The sequence below is a fragment of the Melospiza melodia genome, chromosome 12 (genome assembly GCF_035770615.1).
Source record: "Melospiza melodia melodia isolate bMelMel2 chromosome 12, bMelMel2.pri, whole genome shotgun sequence".
NCBI classification, from domain to species: domain Eukaryota; kingdom Metazoa; phylum Chordata; class Aves; order Passeriformes; family Passerellidae; genus Melospiza; species Melospiza melodia.
The window spans coordinates 17,547,015-17,562,931 of record NC_086205.1 but is presented as its reverse complement, the minus strand read 5'-3'; the positions used below and the strand labels follow the sequence as shown (position 1 = coordinate 17,562,931).

The 15,917-nt window shown below is 46.3% G+C and overlaps 1 protein-coding gene across 1 annotated transcript; it reads right to left on the bottom strand.

Moving 5' to 3' along the window:
• Positions 1 to 1,026: 1,026 nt before the first annotated feature.
• On the bottom strand, positions 1,027 to 11,211 carry GMNC (geminin coiled-coil domain containing). Its single transcript, XM_063167534.1, has 5 exons — positions 10,984 to 11,211; positions 8,525 to 9,200; positions 8,347 to 8,447; positions 6,848 to 6,964; positions 1,027 to 5,471 (listed from the first exon to the last, which is right to left on the bottom strand). Exons 1-5 carry the CDS (start codon positions 11,209 to 11,211, stop codon positions 4,827 to 4,829), a joined length of 1,767 nt encoding a protein of 588 aa, XP_063023604.1. The 3' UTR covers positions 1,027 to 4,826.
• Positions 11,212 to 15,917: the final 4,706 nt, after the last annotated feature.

Below are 15,917 nucleotides of genomic sequence, written 5' to 3'. Positions count from 1 at the left end.
AATTAAGGAAAATGGGGACCTCATACCTCCCAGCTCTTCATACTCATACTGATTTTTATAATCTGTTCCTTGTGAACTATTATTATAATGATTTCCTTGGGCTGCACAGTGCTTAAGCATTCAGCCTTAAAATAACTCAGTGATGCACAACTAATGAAACAGAAGAATGACTGGAGAGATGGCATTTTAGGTGAATCACAGCTCATTCCTCAAATTATTTATAGACTGCTCTCCCTTTATGACAGGGCATCAGCTACCCGGCACCAGGCCAGAGTGTTTATGAATCATCTCATGGACTTAGTATGGCTTCAAGATGAGGGCAAGAGAGATTAAGGAAGGTTCACTTTGTGTCTTTTCATAAGCAATAAGCCATCTCCATTCCAATGAAAAATCTCTCTGGTCCCAGCTGGTGCATGGTTACCAATAAACCAGCTCATGTACAGAAGGGAAAGTTAATAACAAACACAGCTTTTCTTTGTTGTCACGTAGAGCTAAGTAAAGGTTTGAATTTTTTAATCAGGCTTTTCTGTCTCACCTCCAGTCTCTTTATGTGACACCTCAGTGCCATTTTGCAATTCATCATTTCAGAGTCAAAATCAGGAGTAGTGAGAGTACTACAATGAATCAGGTTGTCCTGGATCAGGATGCTCAGCTGCCTGGGAAGGTGTAAGAGAGAGAGCCAGAGGCTGCAAAAACAACAGACTAAAAGCACAGTATTTCCCTCTGTCCTTGCTGTTTGGTAGCACGGCATCTATTCCTGACTCAAAGCAATAATGGATCACTGCAATGCTGTGCAAGCCCAGGCTGGAAGGAGCACACCTGTGGTGTCGATACAGCTGGATGTGGTACCATAAAACATGGCATGTCCTTGTGTGGACACTTGTGAGTGCAGGAAATAAAGGTGCCTTTCAGTGCTCTGGGGAGATACGTAGGTGCCAGGTGGATGCTGTGCTGTGTGAACAACAGCTGCATGGTTTAATGGGTGCTAAAGTGGGCAGAAAGAATTGCATCATTTGGATGTTAAGTTTTATTAGACATAACTTAGTGACAGTGGTAAAATTGACATTTACATATCATCATGGCCATTTTAAATCACAAAAATCAGGAGCATCACCATATTAAGTGTTAAATTAACTTCCATTTCTGTTAGTATACCTTTCTAGAAACATAGATTATTTTAAACTATGCAGCTGCACATTACATTCACATAATAAAGCAAACTTCAAATAAAAAAATAAAACTAATTATGTTAATACAAGATGAATATTTACAGACAAGGGAGTTCACTGCTGCTCAAAGAATCACCCAGGGCCCTATGGCCATTCAAGTCATAGCTCCCCATCCTAGAGTTTTATGGGCCTGGTACTGATCCTTGGCAAGAGGGAACTTCTTGGAGTTTGCAGCAGCAAGAGTTGTGTTGTCTTGTTAAAGAGCTATAAACTGGTCCAGTGGTGAATTCCATAGAATCCAAAGCACAAAAATCAACTGTGACATCAGAGGCAGCATCAGAACCCAGAACTTTTGCCTTCTGGCTCTTGTTTCCAGCTGTCTGATTTTTTGAAATTAGAAATACAGTACCAAGCTGAAACTTGTCTCTGCTGAAACTTGTCTCTGCTATCTCCTGGCTACCTCGTTGTGATGGCAGTGTGAATAACTGGATTTTGTTTCCGCTTTTTGCTTTCCATGGGCAGCAGGGTGGCTTTGAACCTCTTTCCCCCACTGGGAATGGATACAAAAGGACAAACAGGGAGGATGGAGCACAAAACAAGACTGAACAGCCATTTCAAAGCCCCACCTAGGCTTTGTACCAGCAAGAGCTTTTCCCCCACATCTCTGCAGGGCAAAGAACTGCACCATGCTAATGCAGCCTCAGTGCTTCCAGGCCCAAGGAAATCATGGGGACACAGCAGGGTAATCATCATATCATCAAACCAGCACCAGCTCAGGCAGTAACTGTCCTCACATCCCACCATGTGACAGTAATCTGCCATGAGATGTCTTCAGCCTCTTACTTATTTTTCACACCTATTACACCTCTAGGAAGGCAGGATTTTCAGAGGAACCAGGCAGTTTAGGGTGAGGTAGGCTGAGCAATGGCTTTCTTTTGGCAATAGGGGCAATATTTATCTAAAGGAATGGTTTGCTCACTGCACTGATCTGCTTGCTGTGGGTTGGTGTTAAACAAACCCTGTTTCTATTCTTCATGTAACTCAGGAAATATTGCTTCAAATGGTGGTGTCAGGGTAAAACAAATCACTCTTACTTGTTAAAATGCTTTGGGGATTTTTCTGTTTCCTTTCCAGTGTGCTCCCTGTGCTCCAGTGCCCAGCAGTATCATTGTCACAGAGAACTTTGCTCAAGCAGCTGCCCACACCAGAATTTTAAGTCTGCATGTGCAGATCAGGAGCATCCATCAGCTGACAGGAGCAGCACCATGGGATCCTCTACCCAAATGAACTCCAGTGAAGTCAGGCTCAGAAAAAAATCTCTCCAACAGGACTCAGATCCTTCATATAGAGTAAAATTCAGGAACCCACTGGAAAAGGAGAGGATTCATTCAGGTAAATTATTTCCTCACATTCATAATTTATGTGCAATGAGACAAAGGGTCAGTCACCCCTGTACAAAAGGCTGGCAAAGGCTCAAGCATCAGTTTGTTCCTACTGAAACCAAAGATCTGACACTTTTGTTCTGGCTCTCTGCAGGAGAAGTTCTCACATGCAGTGATATAAAATTGTGGAAAGCAAATGTCAGGAAAATGGAAAGCTTTTCTCTCTCTTCAGAGAAAAAAGCCCTGATTTAAGATTTGTTGGTAGCACAAAAGCACTTATTAGTGCTGCTGACTCCATAGCATTGAAATTCACACATAATAGCATCCTATAGTGTTAGAAAACACAGACAGATGTTTCTCTACTTCTGTTTTACAGCTGCTGTGAGAGATGTGGCATCTACAGCTGTGTTGGGTGTAGTCCTCTGGCCACACTGCCTTACTCCCAGCTTGCTGTGCATCCTCCACATCACCTGTACCAGGGGTTCCCATCACATACTCAGGTTAAGTTCAGGCATTTTCTACACTACCACATGCATCAACAAAAACTCCAGTGATAGGAGCATTTTCTTCAATGCTCTCTTACATAGTGGGGTGAGGGGAGAATAATAGAAAAGAAATACATTGAGAAAAAAATGAGTTGTTTTTAGGACAGGATTTTTCTTCAGCTTTCACTGAAAAGCAGAAAGGTGCTACAGAAACAGTGGCCTTGTCTTCATCAATTTACCACAATTTTATAGAATACAGCAAGCTCTTCAAACAAATACTTGTATTTATTCAATGAACGTTTTTTGGTTTGGGTTTTTTGGGTTTTAGTGAGTTTTTGTCGTGGTTTTCTTCTGCAGTGGTTGTTGTGTGGGTCTGTGGTGTTTTTTGAGTTTGGTTGGCTTTTTAATCCAGTGAAATAATGCCTACAATCAATGGTTCCATATTGCCTGTTCTGGAAGTCTGCCACAGTTAGTTTAAAGTAACTACCCAGAAATATAGTTTGTTTATTTAGAAGTCCTTTGGGAAATCATTACTGCTCCTGATGGAGTGTCTAAAATATTGCAATTCTAAGGCACAACAGGCTATTAGAAGATATTTTTATCCTCTAAAAATAGAGGAATATCCTGTTTTCTATATGAAAATAAGCCACTGAAAAAAACAACCCTCTGTTTTGGCTATTTTTACTTAAGTCCTTCCTCAATGTCTGTGGCCCCATTCTGAAAGCAAGAATAACCAAGTCAATCTATTTTGGATACTTAGGCATCAAACTGCTGTAGAACTGAAAACAAAGGTAACAGAAAATGTTACTGGTGAACTTCCTTCATGCCATTGACTTTGTATCCTCAAATATTCATATCATTTAGTAGCACTAGTGGCAGTTGAGTCCTGTGCAATGCTAAAGCACCTTCACTTAGAGAATTTTAAAGCATTCTCAAAGTAATGCTGGTCTTACCCTCAGCCCATCCCAGTCTGGCAGACACAGAGAGGCAGGAGCTGGCATTGAAGGCTAGGGTTCCCAAAGACCCACTCCAGCCACTAAGTGATACTGCCTCCCCACATGTAAACTCCCTTTATTGAGAGACAAAATACCTTTAAAACATATTAGTAAACACATCAGTCTATTAATTACACCTTAGGAAGATCCCCTGACCTTGCTGAATCACTTGTAACTAAGTGGCCTCCAGGCATTAGAAGTAAATCCTGTTTTTATTTTGAGGCATCATCAAAGAACGTGATAGCACCATGGAACTGCAGGTAGGCCAGCCTTGTGCTGCACCTAAGGCAGCCATGGGTGCCTGTTAAATCCAAGGCTATCTGTCTCAAGAGAGATATAAATCACTTAGAAACTGCTGATCCTCAGCCTCCAACCTATACCTCCTTTGTTATCTGTGGATATCTGTGAGATAGGTGCTATTTCCAAAGGGAGAGAGGTGTATTCCCAAAGTGCTTTCCTGTTTGGTGCATGTGAAAGTGATCATCAAAAGTGAAAGTCCTCCAGCCTGGAAACTACCAGTAACAAGGAGGAGCTGATGACAAACCCCCAGGAAAGAAGCAAAAGCAGGTATCTGAATACAGGCACAAGAGAAAGGAATCCAGTTTGAACATCTGGGGCAGAAAACTGTTCAAGTGCAATCTGGAGTCAGATCTGTGAAAATCTGTGAGGGAATGAGGAGTGGGTTAGTGACAGGGTAGCATTTAAAGCAGCCCAAAAGGGGTCCCTTTTTCTGTCTGATGCACAAGGTGAGGTGTGACTCCTCCATCCTCTATGGCTGGCCCTTGGCCAGGTGCATCATTCAGGCTGCTTGGGCACCCAGGTGAACCTCCAGCCGCCATCGTCGTCCCTGCGCACGAAGGCCTGTCCCTGGTGGAAGCTGTGCGTCCTCACGTTGCGGTGGGGACTCAGGCACGTGGTGAAGGCCACTTCTGTTCTGTTGGGTGACAAACCACCAGTCCAATAAGGCAACCCATAGGCTGGGAGGGAGGAAACACTCGGCACTGGTGAGGAGATGCATGGTGCTGAAGAAAACTGAGGAAGGAAGGGAGAATCCTGGCTGCATGGATGGGTGCTGCTGCTGCCTGGGGGCTCATGGCTGCAGCTGAACACTGCTGCTGCTCCTTCCCTGTGCTCACAGTCTGCTGCTCCCCCAGGGCTCAGGCAGTACGTGTCTTTCCCAAGGTCTGGGGACAGGGCACTGTAGTTAGCTGAAGCTTCATCAATGGTGTTCACATCTTTTAATCCTAAGGTCTGCAAGACCCAGCTGTCCACAGCAGGGCTGGCTTGCTCCTCGCAGGCAGTGAATTCATTGAAGAGGTTCCTTCTAGCTTTGGAAGCATGAGGAGTTTCTTGAGGAACAAAGCAGTGGTCCTCTTTTAATCTCCTCTTGGTACTTTTGAGGATAGCACAGGTTTTTTGCCCATGGTCAGACAGTAGTTTCTATTAAAAAAACCAGGACAACAAGGTGGAGACAGAAGATTAAAATTTGAATTTCTAGATACCTGAAGGCAACATGCTTCTGGCTTCAGATGCACAAGATGGTTACTACTTGATTACCACTGTCCTTACAGAGACTTTTTTTACTCTCTGCTTAAACATATGGGTATGACCAACTATTTTGTATCTTTACAGTGTCTGCAAAACCCTGTTCCTGAACGAGAAGAGTGTGACCATGTCAATAAGACCTGTGCTTTGATGGCATTCCCAGCCCTGAGCTGCCACGTGTCTCTGTGCCAGCAGCACTCTGCAGGTGAGCAGGGCATGGGGGGCACAGTGGCAGCCTGACAAAGAGGGAGCATGTAAAGGTAGCTCCTGCTGGAACAGGGAGATCCTGACAAGGCAGCGCTCAGAGCAGCAGCCTGAGTGGCACTGCACTCATCAATTCACCTCCGTTGTCATTATCCCAAGGACAAGGGCCCTTCAGGCATCCAGCTATGGTCAGATGAAGGCAAGAATAAACAAGGAAGCTCCCCAGCATGTCATGAATTCACTGCTCCACACTGGACCCTTCTCCACAGGACACAGGGAGTGGCCATGTCTCCCTGCTGTGCCCAGTGAAGGAGAACTTTTCTACTGCCAGGAGCCAGGTCTGGCCATGGGAAGGAGGACATCATGCTATCAACTCATCAACAGGATGGAAAAGAAAAGTCTCCCATGTCCTACATAGTCCTACAGTCTTTTTTACCTCATGCTCAATCCACAGAGTTGAGCAAATAATCAACAGTTCAGTTTCATGGGCAAGGTTGGAATAGCAAAAAATGTCTTTAAGCTGACAAGAAAAAAATATTTTCTTTATTTTTGTTTAGGTGAGAGACAAAGAATCCAAATGTTAAAAAAACAACCCTTCATACTTAGTTTAACAGAATGTTTCATCCAACCTGAAATGTTTAATTTTGTATTTCACCATTTAAAAAAACCCGCACACAACTTTTTAATCAATAAACTGAAAAAAAAATCCTTATCAAAAGGATAATTGACAAAAGAGAAACATTCAAAATATATATATTGAAATTTGAACTTTTTACTGAAAAAAAGCATTTAGAGGAAATAATTTTACCTTGACTATATAATCTTATCTTACTTATAGCTATCTAATAAATTAAACCTAATTATCTCAGGTGCTACACTGTCTCCACAGTCAGAACCTGACAGGATATCATTCCTAGAGCAAACTGTCACCTTTGTGAATTTAAATGTGAGTGTGGGTTCCACTGCAGGTTGTCTGCACTCTTAGATTTTCCATACATTTTACTGGCGTGTACCTAATCAACCTGTTCCTCCTGCACACATTTGTCTGACAGGTTTGAACACAATACCTTGGCTTTTTCTTCTAAACACTTAATCAGGGCAGAATTCAGGTATTGTCGGAGGTTATTATTTTCTTCATGTAACCTAGCAAGTTCCTCTTCCTTCTGAAGCAAAGTATCTTGAAGCTGTGGAATAAAGATATTGATGAATAGATGTTGACTCTGTAACTTAATAGCAATTGCCCTCTAGTACAAGCTGCTTGGATTTGATTATTTGGGTGTTTGCTTTGTGAGCTCAACCCACCCCCTCCAGCCTCTTGTCTCTATAAATCTAAGTGGCATGACTGTTCAGTTTTCACTTTTGACTTCCTTTAATCTTTAAGTGAGTGTTTGAAAAGATTACTCTGAAAAAACCTGCAACCACAGAATAATAATAGAAATGAATTACAAGTAGCCCTGTGAGCAGCCAGAAATGGTCACGGGCATGACAGCAGCTTCAGGATCTCCTCTTGAGCCACAGCAAACATCCCTTTGCACCCCTCCTTCCCATTTAGAGCTGCCTGGTGAAAAAAAAATGTTGCAAGCTAACAATTTATGGGGGTAGAGTGCAGAGGAAGATGCAGTTTCCATTCTTTATGATAAAGTAGCACTCAGTGATCTCTTCAGTTCTGGACCCTACTGTGCCAGCCCTGGTAGATGTACAGAGTTGACATAATCCCTGGTCTCAAAAGCTGAACAGGAATGGCAGACACCTAACACTTTTCCATGGGAAATCTAAGAGTTTACACATAGATTTTTGGCTCCTGATCATAGCTCTGGAGACTTCTTTGGAAGGACAAAGAACCTGCTGCCAAGGATCACAGGCATCTTCTAAGCATAGGCTTAGTCAAAAACAGATTTAAATGATTGAGGCAAAATCAAAGAAATAAGTACACTGACATCTGGAACTATGGTTTGATTCCAGGGACCTTTAAGATAATATCTGAATTTTCACTGACTTGACTATGTCAAAACATCATTCCAAGTACTTGATCATAGTCATCAAACTGGAGTACCTTCACTGATGACAGTTCAGAGTTTCTCTTGTTGGGATTTACAAAAAAATGAAATATAAGAGAAAATAAAGTAACAAGGAAAACCTGTTGGTCAAAACAAAACGGTTGATCTTCCATGTAATTAGGCAATTCTGCTGCAATCATTTCCCATGAAGTTAAACCTGGTGGAATCAGGAGGACACACTCTACGTACTTTTAGCCAACAGCATCATCACAGCCTGAGGCCCCCCTGTTCATGCCCCTGGTTTTCTTTAGTGCCAAGACTGCAGCTGCAATATGATGTAAGAGGGGAGGAATGGACAGGGAATCCCACCAGAGTTGGTCCAACTTCACAGGACAACATGGGGGAGAAAAAAAGTCCAGCAAGGAACAACGGTTTTGTGTCGCTTCTGACACCCGTGCCAGTGACAGGGAGACATGCCATAAGCCAACCCAGAAGGTGCAATCCGTGACACAAAGCTCAGGAGCCTCGTGGGGTGAACCCGGGCGTGCTGGGGGGCGCGGAGCCTTTACCTGCTTGTTTCTGTAGAGCTGGGAGGACAGCTGGTCGCCCTGCCACGCCGCGTCCTGGGCACGGAGCAGCGGGCTGCAGACCTGGCCTGCGGATGAGAGCCAGGGTTATCCCGGCCCCGTGGGGCTCCCAGCGCGGCCGGGCCCGCGGCGCTGCGGCGGCGGCTGAGCACTCACTCACCCTGCGGCCGGCCCTGGCTGTGCGGCGGCTCCGCGGCGCAGACGGCGGCCCAGGTCTCCTTGGAAACCCCGGCGGGGGCGGACCAGGGCCAAGCGCAGCCCGAGCCCCCGGCGAAGTCCGGCTGCGGGCACGGCCGGCCGGCGCTCTGCGGAGGGAAGGGCCGAGGCGATGGGGCGCTCGGCGGGGCCGGGGGCCCCGAGGGGAAGCGGTGCCGGCCCGGCCCCGCCAGAAGCGCCCCGGCGGGGCAGCGCTCTCCCCACTGCCGTCCGGCCGGGCTGTGCTCAGGTGCTGTCCCGGGGCAGCGGCCAGCCCTGACCCGGTGCCCGCTCCCCGTTCCCCGGTGGCACCGCTCCGTGCGCCGAGCGCGGGCAGTGCCGCCCGCCAGCCCCCGCAGCACGGGGCTCCGAGCACCGCTGTGCCGGGGAGGCGGCTCGGCTTCCTGCAAACCCTGGGGAAGTGCTACGGTCCTGAGGGCGTTTAGGGTGAAGGGGGTTCCAATGCTGTCCTTGTTCCTGCCACCAAGGGTGTTCGACTCAGCTCTAAGCAGCAGCACAGAGCCAGCAGAGTCCTGGCTGCTCGCACTCTCTTCTGCCCCTGCAGTCCTGCAGGAGTCCCAGACCGCAAAGCCTGGGGTTGTCCCCTCCAAATAAGCCTCATCTGCAGCAACTCTAAATCTCTGCAAGGAAGGCAACGGCAGAACTTGGAGTCTCAGTCAGGGAGCCTGCCCACCCATGGGAAGGCACAGCAGCAGAGACTGCACTGGCAGGTAGAGAAGAGCCCTCTTCCTTTCCCATCTTAAGAGGGCACAAAATCTATTGCACTCCCCCAAGGGAGAGACCAGCTTCTCCTCCTCTGCCTCGAGGTCGAGAGAAATGCAAAGAGCACTTACCATATTAGTGGCAGAATGAAATGCAGGTCTTGGGAGCACGTTTCTGTTAAAGCCCCAGAGAGGTTTAAATGGCTCTGAAGGAGGGGGAGAGGGGGGAGACCGGGGAGGCGAGTTTAATCTAAAGGAGCTCCCAGTGACGCCTCAGAGCTCTCCTGAAACCCAGCAATCTGATTTGGTGTAAAGCTGTCAAACTTGTGACGTGAATAAACAGCAAACTTGCTGAAATCAAAGTCATTCTGGTCCCACAAATCAACACAAGGAAGGAGGGAAAAGAAAGGAGGGAGAAGGAAAAAAAAAGCTTCCACACACTTCAGGGCAGCAGTGAACTGGTGTGTCTGAGTTTCACTCCAGGAAATGAACAGGCATCCAGGGAAGCATCCCACATGTTCAGAATAAGGCTGCTGGTGAGTTTTTTGTTTTGTTTTGTTTTGTTTTGAAGACTTGTTTGCAGTTGTAAAATCCAGCAGGAAGAAACAAGTCTGTCCAACCTGCCTGGCTGACAGAGTGGGTTTTGCCCAGCTTACAGAGGTGTGTAGAAGCAAATATGATTCAGAGCACTTCTGTGGACAGTTCTGGGAAGCAAAGTGCAGGTTTCAGAACAACAGAGTCTGCAAGGACAAGATCCTGCAAATGTCTCACTATATCGAGAATGTTTTCTATCAAGCCCCAGACTTCCAGAAGATCTTAGGATATAAATGTGGCAGTGGTAAAATATTTATTATCATAAAGAATTGACTACCATAATGTTGCAAAAGCCATGGACAGGTGTGTCAAGGAAAGGCAGAGATTGTCTCCATATAGTCACTTTTGATTCATATCAGATTTACATAGCAATCAAAATACATGGATAAATTTGAGATTTTTCCAGAGGGGAACAAAAAAAAAAAAAAATCAAACAAAAAACCTTCACTGAGGGTCTGCCTTTGAATAGCATAGGGGATGGCAGGAATGAAGCAGTTTTTCTGCCAGGATCCTGCCCCTGCCATGGCGAGGGCTGTTCCAGGTGCTGTCCCAACCTGTCTGCAGCCAGCCAGGATGAAGCTGGGCCGAGGGCAGGCCGTGCTGGTATAGGGGATGGTCTTTCATTTCTCCCTGCAGGATGCTCAGTGCTGTTCCCCCACCAGCAAGCCTCAGGGACCATACCTGAGGGACAAACCAAGAGGACCATTTGCTTCGCATTCTTTTATTACTGGCTATTTTCCTAGGTTGGTGCCCAAGATAAACTGGCAGTTATACCAAATTAAACCCCTGCCATCTCCTGCCTTATGCTTTTTTCAACAGAAGCGTTTTAAAAAGGCTTCACACACACTCACTCGCTCGGCCCCAGTGCTTGGGGTCACACTTTAGGTTTCTTAACCCGCAGCCCAGCATTTGATAACTGCTGTGATAACCCGCTCCCTTCAATGCCAACCCCTCCTGCACGTCTGGGTGCTCTGTTGGCTACTAAGGAACTGCAGCGGGGTGACACACGCCCAACACCTGCCAGGGCCCAGCTCCCCGGCCGGCTCTGGCCCCTCTGCCCGCTGCTGAGGCGCCGCAGGGCGCGGTGGCACCGGCGGCTCCTTCACACCGGGCACACCCCGGGCAAGCACCGCTGCTCTGGGGCCAAGCGGGCGGCAGCGCGCTGGGTAACGGCCCGGCTGAGGCGGGTAAAGCCGGGAGAGGAGACGTCCCGGGGCGGGCAGGCTGGAGGAGCCCTCAGCGCCCGCAGCAGCCCCGTGCGAGAGGCGAACGCCCCGTGGGTCCCGCCGGGTCCCGCCAGCGCCTCCGGGCCCCGCAACGCCCGGACCGCGGCCATGTTCGCGCTGCCCAAGACGGCGTCATCAGCCCGCGCCGCCCCCGCCGTGCGGGCATGGCGGCGGGGGGAGCCGCGGACTGCTCTGAGGGCCGGGAGTGACCCACTGCCGGTGCCCAGTGTGCACCACTCCCGGAGCCCAGACTGCCCCATTGATGGTGCCAGGCTGCCCCACTCCCGGTGCCCAGAGTGCCCCGCTCCCGGTGCCCAGCGCGCCCTGCTCCCGGGGCCCGGCTGCCCCACTGCGGGTGCCAGGCTGCCCCATTCCCGGTGCCCAGCGTGCCCCACATGTGGCCCGGGCCACCTCGCGGCTGTCTGTCGGGGCAGCAGTAGGGAGAGGAGAATGAACAGCACATCCAGGGGATAACTGGGGGTTGGAACAGCTCTGTTATGAGGAGAGACTGAGGGAACGGGGCCTCTCCTTAGGGGATCTCATTAATGCAAATAACTACTCAGAGGTGGGGGTCAAGAGGCAGGTGCCAGACTCATGTCGGTGGTGCCCAGTGACAGGACGAGGAACAATGGCCATAAACTGGAACACAAGAAGCTTCACCTCAACATCTGGAAGAACGCCGTGTTGAGGGTGCAGGCAGTGTAAGAGCTGCCCAGGTGGTGTGGGGATTGTGGATTCTCCCTGTCTAGAAACATCTCATACCCATCTGCCAACCACGGTTGGGTCTGCACAGATGGTGTGGTGTTGACTGGGGGCTGACAGTGCTTGGCTTTCTGAGCTCAGGGCATTCAGTCAACTCACCGAGACTGATGTGCTGGGGAGTGAAAGGTGGTAATGGGTAAAGGACAGCCAAATCATAGCCCTGGTAGGTTTGGGGAGATACCCAAACAGATATGCCAAGGAAATGAAAATGCTGTTGTAGGAGAGAAACACCTCGTTTTTAAAAATGGGGCATGGATGATCACACATGGTGATGGAAGAGGTTGAAGTCACAGTAGCAATCACATTGATGTGTGTGTGTAAAGCAAAACTAAGTAACAATCATCAGCTAATTTTCCTCTTCATCCGGAGCTTTTACTGCTTCTTGCAGTTAATGATGGACCTCTTTATTTGGGAATAAATTCTGGGGCAAAACGATTTTTAAGACTACAATATTGCTTCAGTGGAGATTTCACTTTGAATGTCATAGCAGCTCTTTTCTGAAGTTCTGGGAACACACATTTAAGTGTATTGCAGTGTGTTAATTACTGTATGTTCTTTGTACCTATATTTTATTTTGTAATTTCTATGATGTTTTTTGTTTAAACAACAGTGGTGAAGCTAATCCTTCAGATTAATATTTTAAAAAAATAAAAACAAACTTTTTTTTCTGGTTTATCCCTTTTTTGTGTAAAAATGGCCTTAAAGTTGCATTTGCACCATAGTGAGTGGGCTCTCAGAAGGGATAGTACAGAGAAGAAAATAATACTTACAGATTGTTTAATACAAGTTTGATACCAGGCTTACAACAGTTACAGTATGGGTTACTTTGAGTGCTGGTACCGGCACTAGTGTCCAAACCCACCCCAAATCCTCTTTACTTGTCCTGCCATGTTACTGCTGCAGTGCTTCTTATCCACGTTGAGTGCTTAAGTGAACCAGTGACAAAACAGAGGCTCACTTATAGCTCAGGATGTTAACCTATAGACAGGTACACACAGGTCCCTGGCACTTCCATGAATTTCTGATCATGTTTGTGAACCAAAGGTGTGAGAAATTAAACCTGATGAGACTGATTTGCAAAAATGCTTTTGAAAGGGAACTTGTGCAGATACAGTTTCTGGCTGTTTTTCTGATCAGTCTTCCTCCTTGAACGCAGGACTAAAAGGCACTTCCCAAATCCAGTCCCCTGCTGTTGAGACATTCTTAAACTTTTCAATCTCCCTCTTAAAACTAATTAGGTTATTTTCCTTATGTTATTCCCACTGTGAGGCTACCCCGTACTCTGAGCTCTGATGGCTGGACACTCTAGTTTCAGGCTGAATGTATTCATAGTAGGTATAATCCCTTTTGTCCTTGTGCCAAACTCTTGCTCTAGTTTAGACACTTCATCTCCCTCTCCAGTGTTTGGCCTTGATGTCTTTGCAAAACACTGTGACAAGTTGTCTTTTTCTTTAGGTCAAAGAAGGCAGGTTCTTTTACAGTCTTTCCTAACCTTAGGAACCCATCTCTGAAAATATTCCAGCTGATATTAACCTGTTTCTCAGATGGATGACCAATGTTACTCAGGTTGCTGTGTAACACACCATTGTTTAGAGAAAAGCATTTCTCTTTTATATCTTCCTGGTATATTTTAGGGCAGTCTTTACCTTTCTCATCACTCACACCAGTTACTAGTCTTGAAATCACTGTCAGGTGGCAGTGGGTTTTATTATGTGGGTTATTTAATACACCTGTGAGCTTTATTTCCAGTAAAATGCAGTTAACTCAAACTGAGTGTTCAGTGCTGTTGGGCTCCAGCTCTCCCTTGCTGATGCTTCTTGGTACTGTGGAGTTCCACAAGTTTAGAATGAAGAAAAAAGCTGACTACAAGATGGAAAAATTGCAAAGCACCTTTCTGGGTTTATCTGCAGTTTTTCACAGCAAGAGTGGTGAGTCAGTGACTGGAGGATGGAATTTTTCTGAAAAATTTGAAGGTTTTGTAAATGGATGATGGTACTTTTACGTGACTTGCTCTTGTGATGCTGGTACTGATTTTTACTGTTCAGAATTTCACTCCAATTTCCAATCTGACATTTGTGGCTTTAGCTTTTTCTGGATTGCCCTGTGTGCCATTTGATGTGTTACAAACAACAATCTATGCTGTGTTTTTCTGGGTTTGTGCAATTGTGTTTTTGTTTGCCAGCCATCTGAGAAGCACTCCTCTAGATTGCACTTGATTGCAGCCTCAGGTACAAATATGAGGTTTCCCTGAAATGGAAAGGCAAATGGAAAAAGTGCATGTTTTATGAGCACAGAATATATTGACAGAATTCACTGCTTGCAGAATGTCACTGAGAGTGAGAGGATAAAAACAGAATGAATTTTATAATTCTTGTTTTTCTTTTGAATGTTTTCCTTAATTCTATTGGGTATATTGATATTTTGTCAGAGGAGGACATTAATTGCACTTGTTTAGTATCCTATGGACGTGTTTCTCAGAATCCATCCCAGGCTCTATTTATTGCCTGTTTCTTGCCCTTTCCTTTGACTGGAAATGTATCATAAAAGAACTCTGAGGTCCTGATCTTAGGGCTGGCTTTTGATGAGGGGAGAGGTTCTCCTGAAAACTGCAGATGAGAATTTGTTACTGTTGCCAGTCTGATTGGCATATGGAAGAGAAATACGTTCTACTCCTGTCTCTGATGTTGTACAGTTTTATAGTAGCACTTAAATGTCTGACATTTCAGAACATCACCAATTTATGGTATAAACCTGAGTCAGTCTTTGCATTTTTGTTTCAGTTCCTCATCTGTCAGTCTGGTGTGTCTGCTTAGATTTCACATTTCTGTAATAAAAAATATCCTCATGTAGCCCCTGGCCAAATGAATCCCTTTGTTCTTGGCTGAGACCAATTGGCACCAGATGAGCAAATTAATTGTGAACTGATAATTTTTCATGACACTTGGGGATTAATTGGATGGGAGCTTTAATATAAACCATGATGTAGTTATGGAGCAAAGCCTGTTCTTGGCTGGCATCAGCAGCATGCTGCTGCTGTCCGTGTCCCTCATTCCAGAGGTTCCCACTGCACTGAGCTGCCATGCTGCAGCTAAGTAACCCTTACACCATAGAAAGTGATTCAGCAGTGCAAACAAAACCCTGAGGTAGTCCCAGGGTTAAATAACAGATGGCAGAAACTGTTTTTCTTGAGTGTGCTCAGAGTGTTGACCATCGTGGTTTGGGGGAAATTGTTGCGTCCACAAGAGAAAGAGCCGTGTGCTAAAAAGCCATGTTTTTCTCCATGGTGTTTTCTATTGAACTCAAACTATTTTGCAGGGAGGCATGCCAGAAAAGCTTAGCTCACAGGTTTAGTCCAAATTAGGATAAATTTTCATGGGACCAGATGCAGAGTGGGGCTTCGTGTCTGATCATCCACTGATGTGTGCATCTGCCTGCTTCTAACCTGGCCTCTGAGCTCCTGTGTGAACGGTGCTGCCAGCCCAAAATACTGGGCTTCACCTATTGAACAGTGCTTTTCCTCTTGGCTCTGGCTCAGGAGTTGGCAGTCTGGCTTCTCTCCATCTTGCTTTGGGTGCAGAGCTGGGCACTTTCCATTCTTGGCTGGCAGTTGGGATGTTTGGCAGAGATCTCTGATCTGAGTAAATATGTGTGAGGGCATCTCTTCATTGCAGAGCTGTATGGCATTGCCTTCCCTAATCAATAATGAAAGAAAGATTCTAGGACGTGTGTAAATGTGCTGGAGGTCAGAAGGTGAAGGATGTTGTTGTCATGAGCTGAGAAAGATGTCAGGGTTTTTGTGCATACTTTTCAAATGCTGAGTTAAAGCAATAAGTCACGGGGGAGATAGCCTAGTAAAACAGCTCTGTCTGTATACACAGAATTTCCAGCTCCTAGTCCATGCAGGTAGTGTTCGATGAACTGGTGATGAAAAGGATTTAGTTGGCTGGTAATTCATCTAAAAGATTGGCAGAGGATTTTACAGGCTTATACCAGGGCTGGCTGGAGACAATAATCTCTTTTCTCGAAGAATGCCGAGGTCCTGACGCCCAGCTCG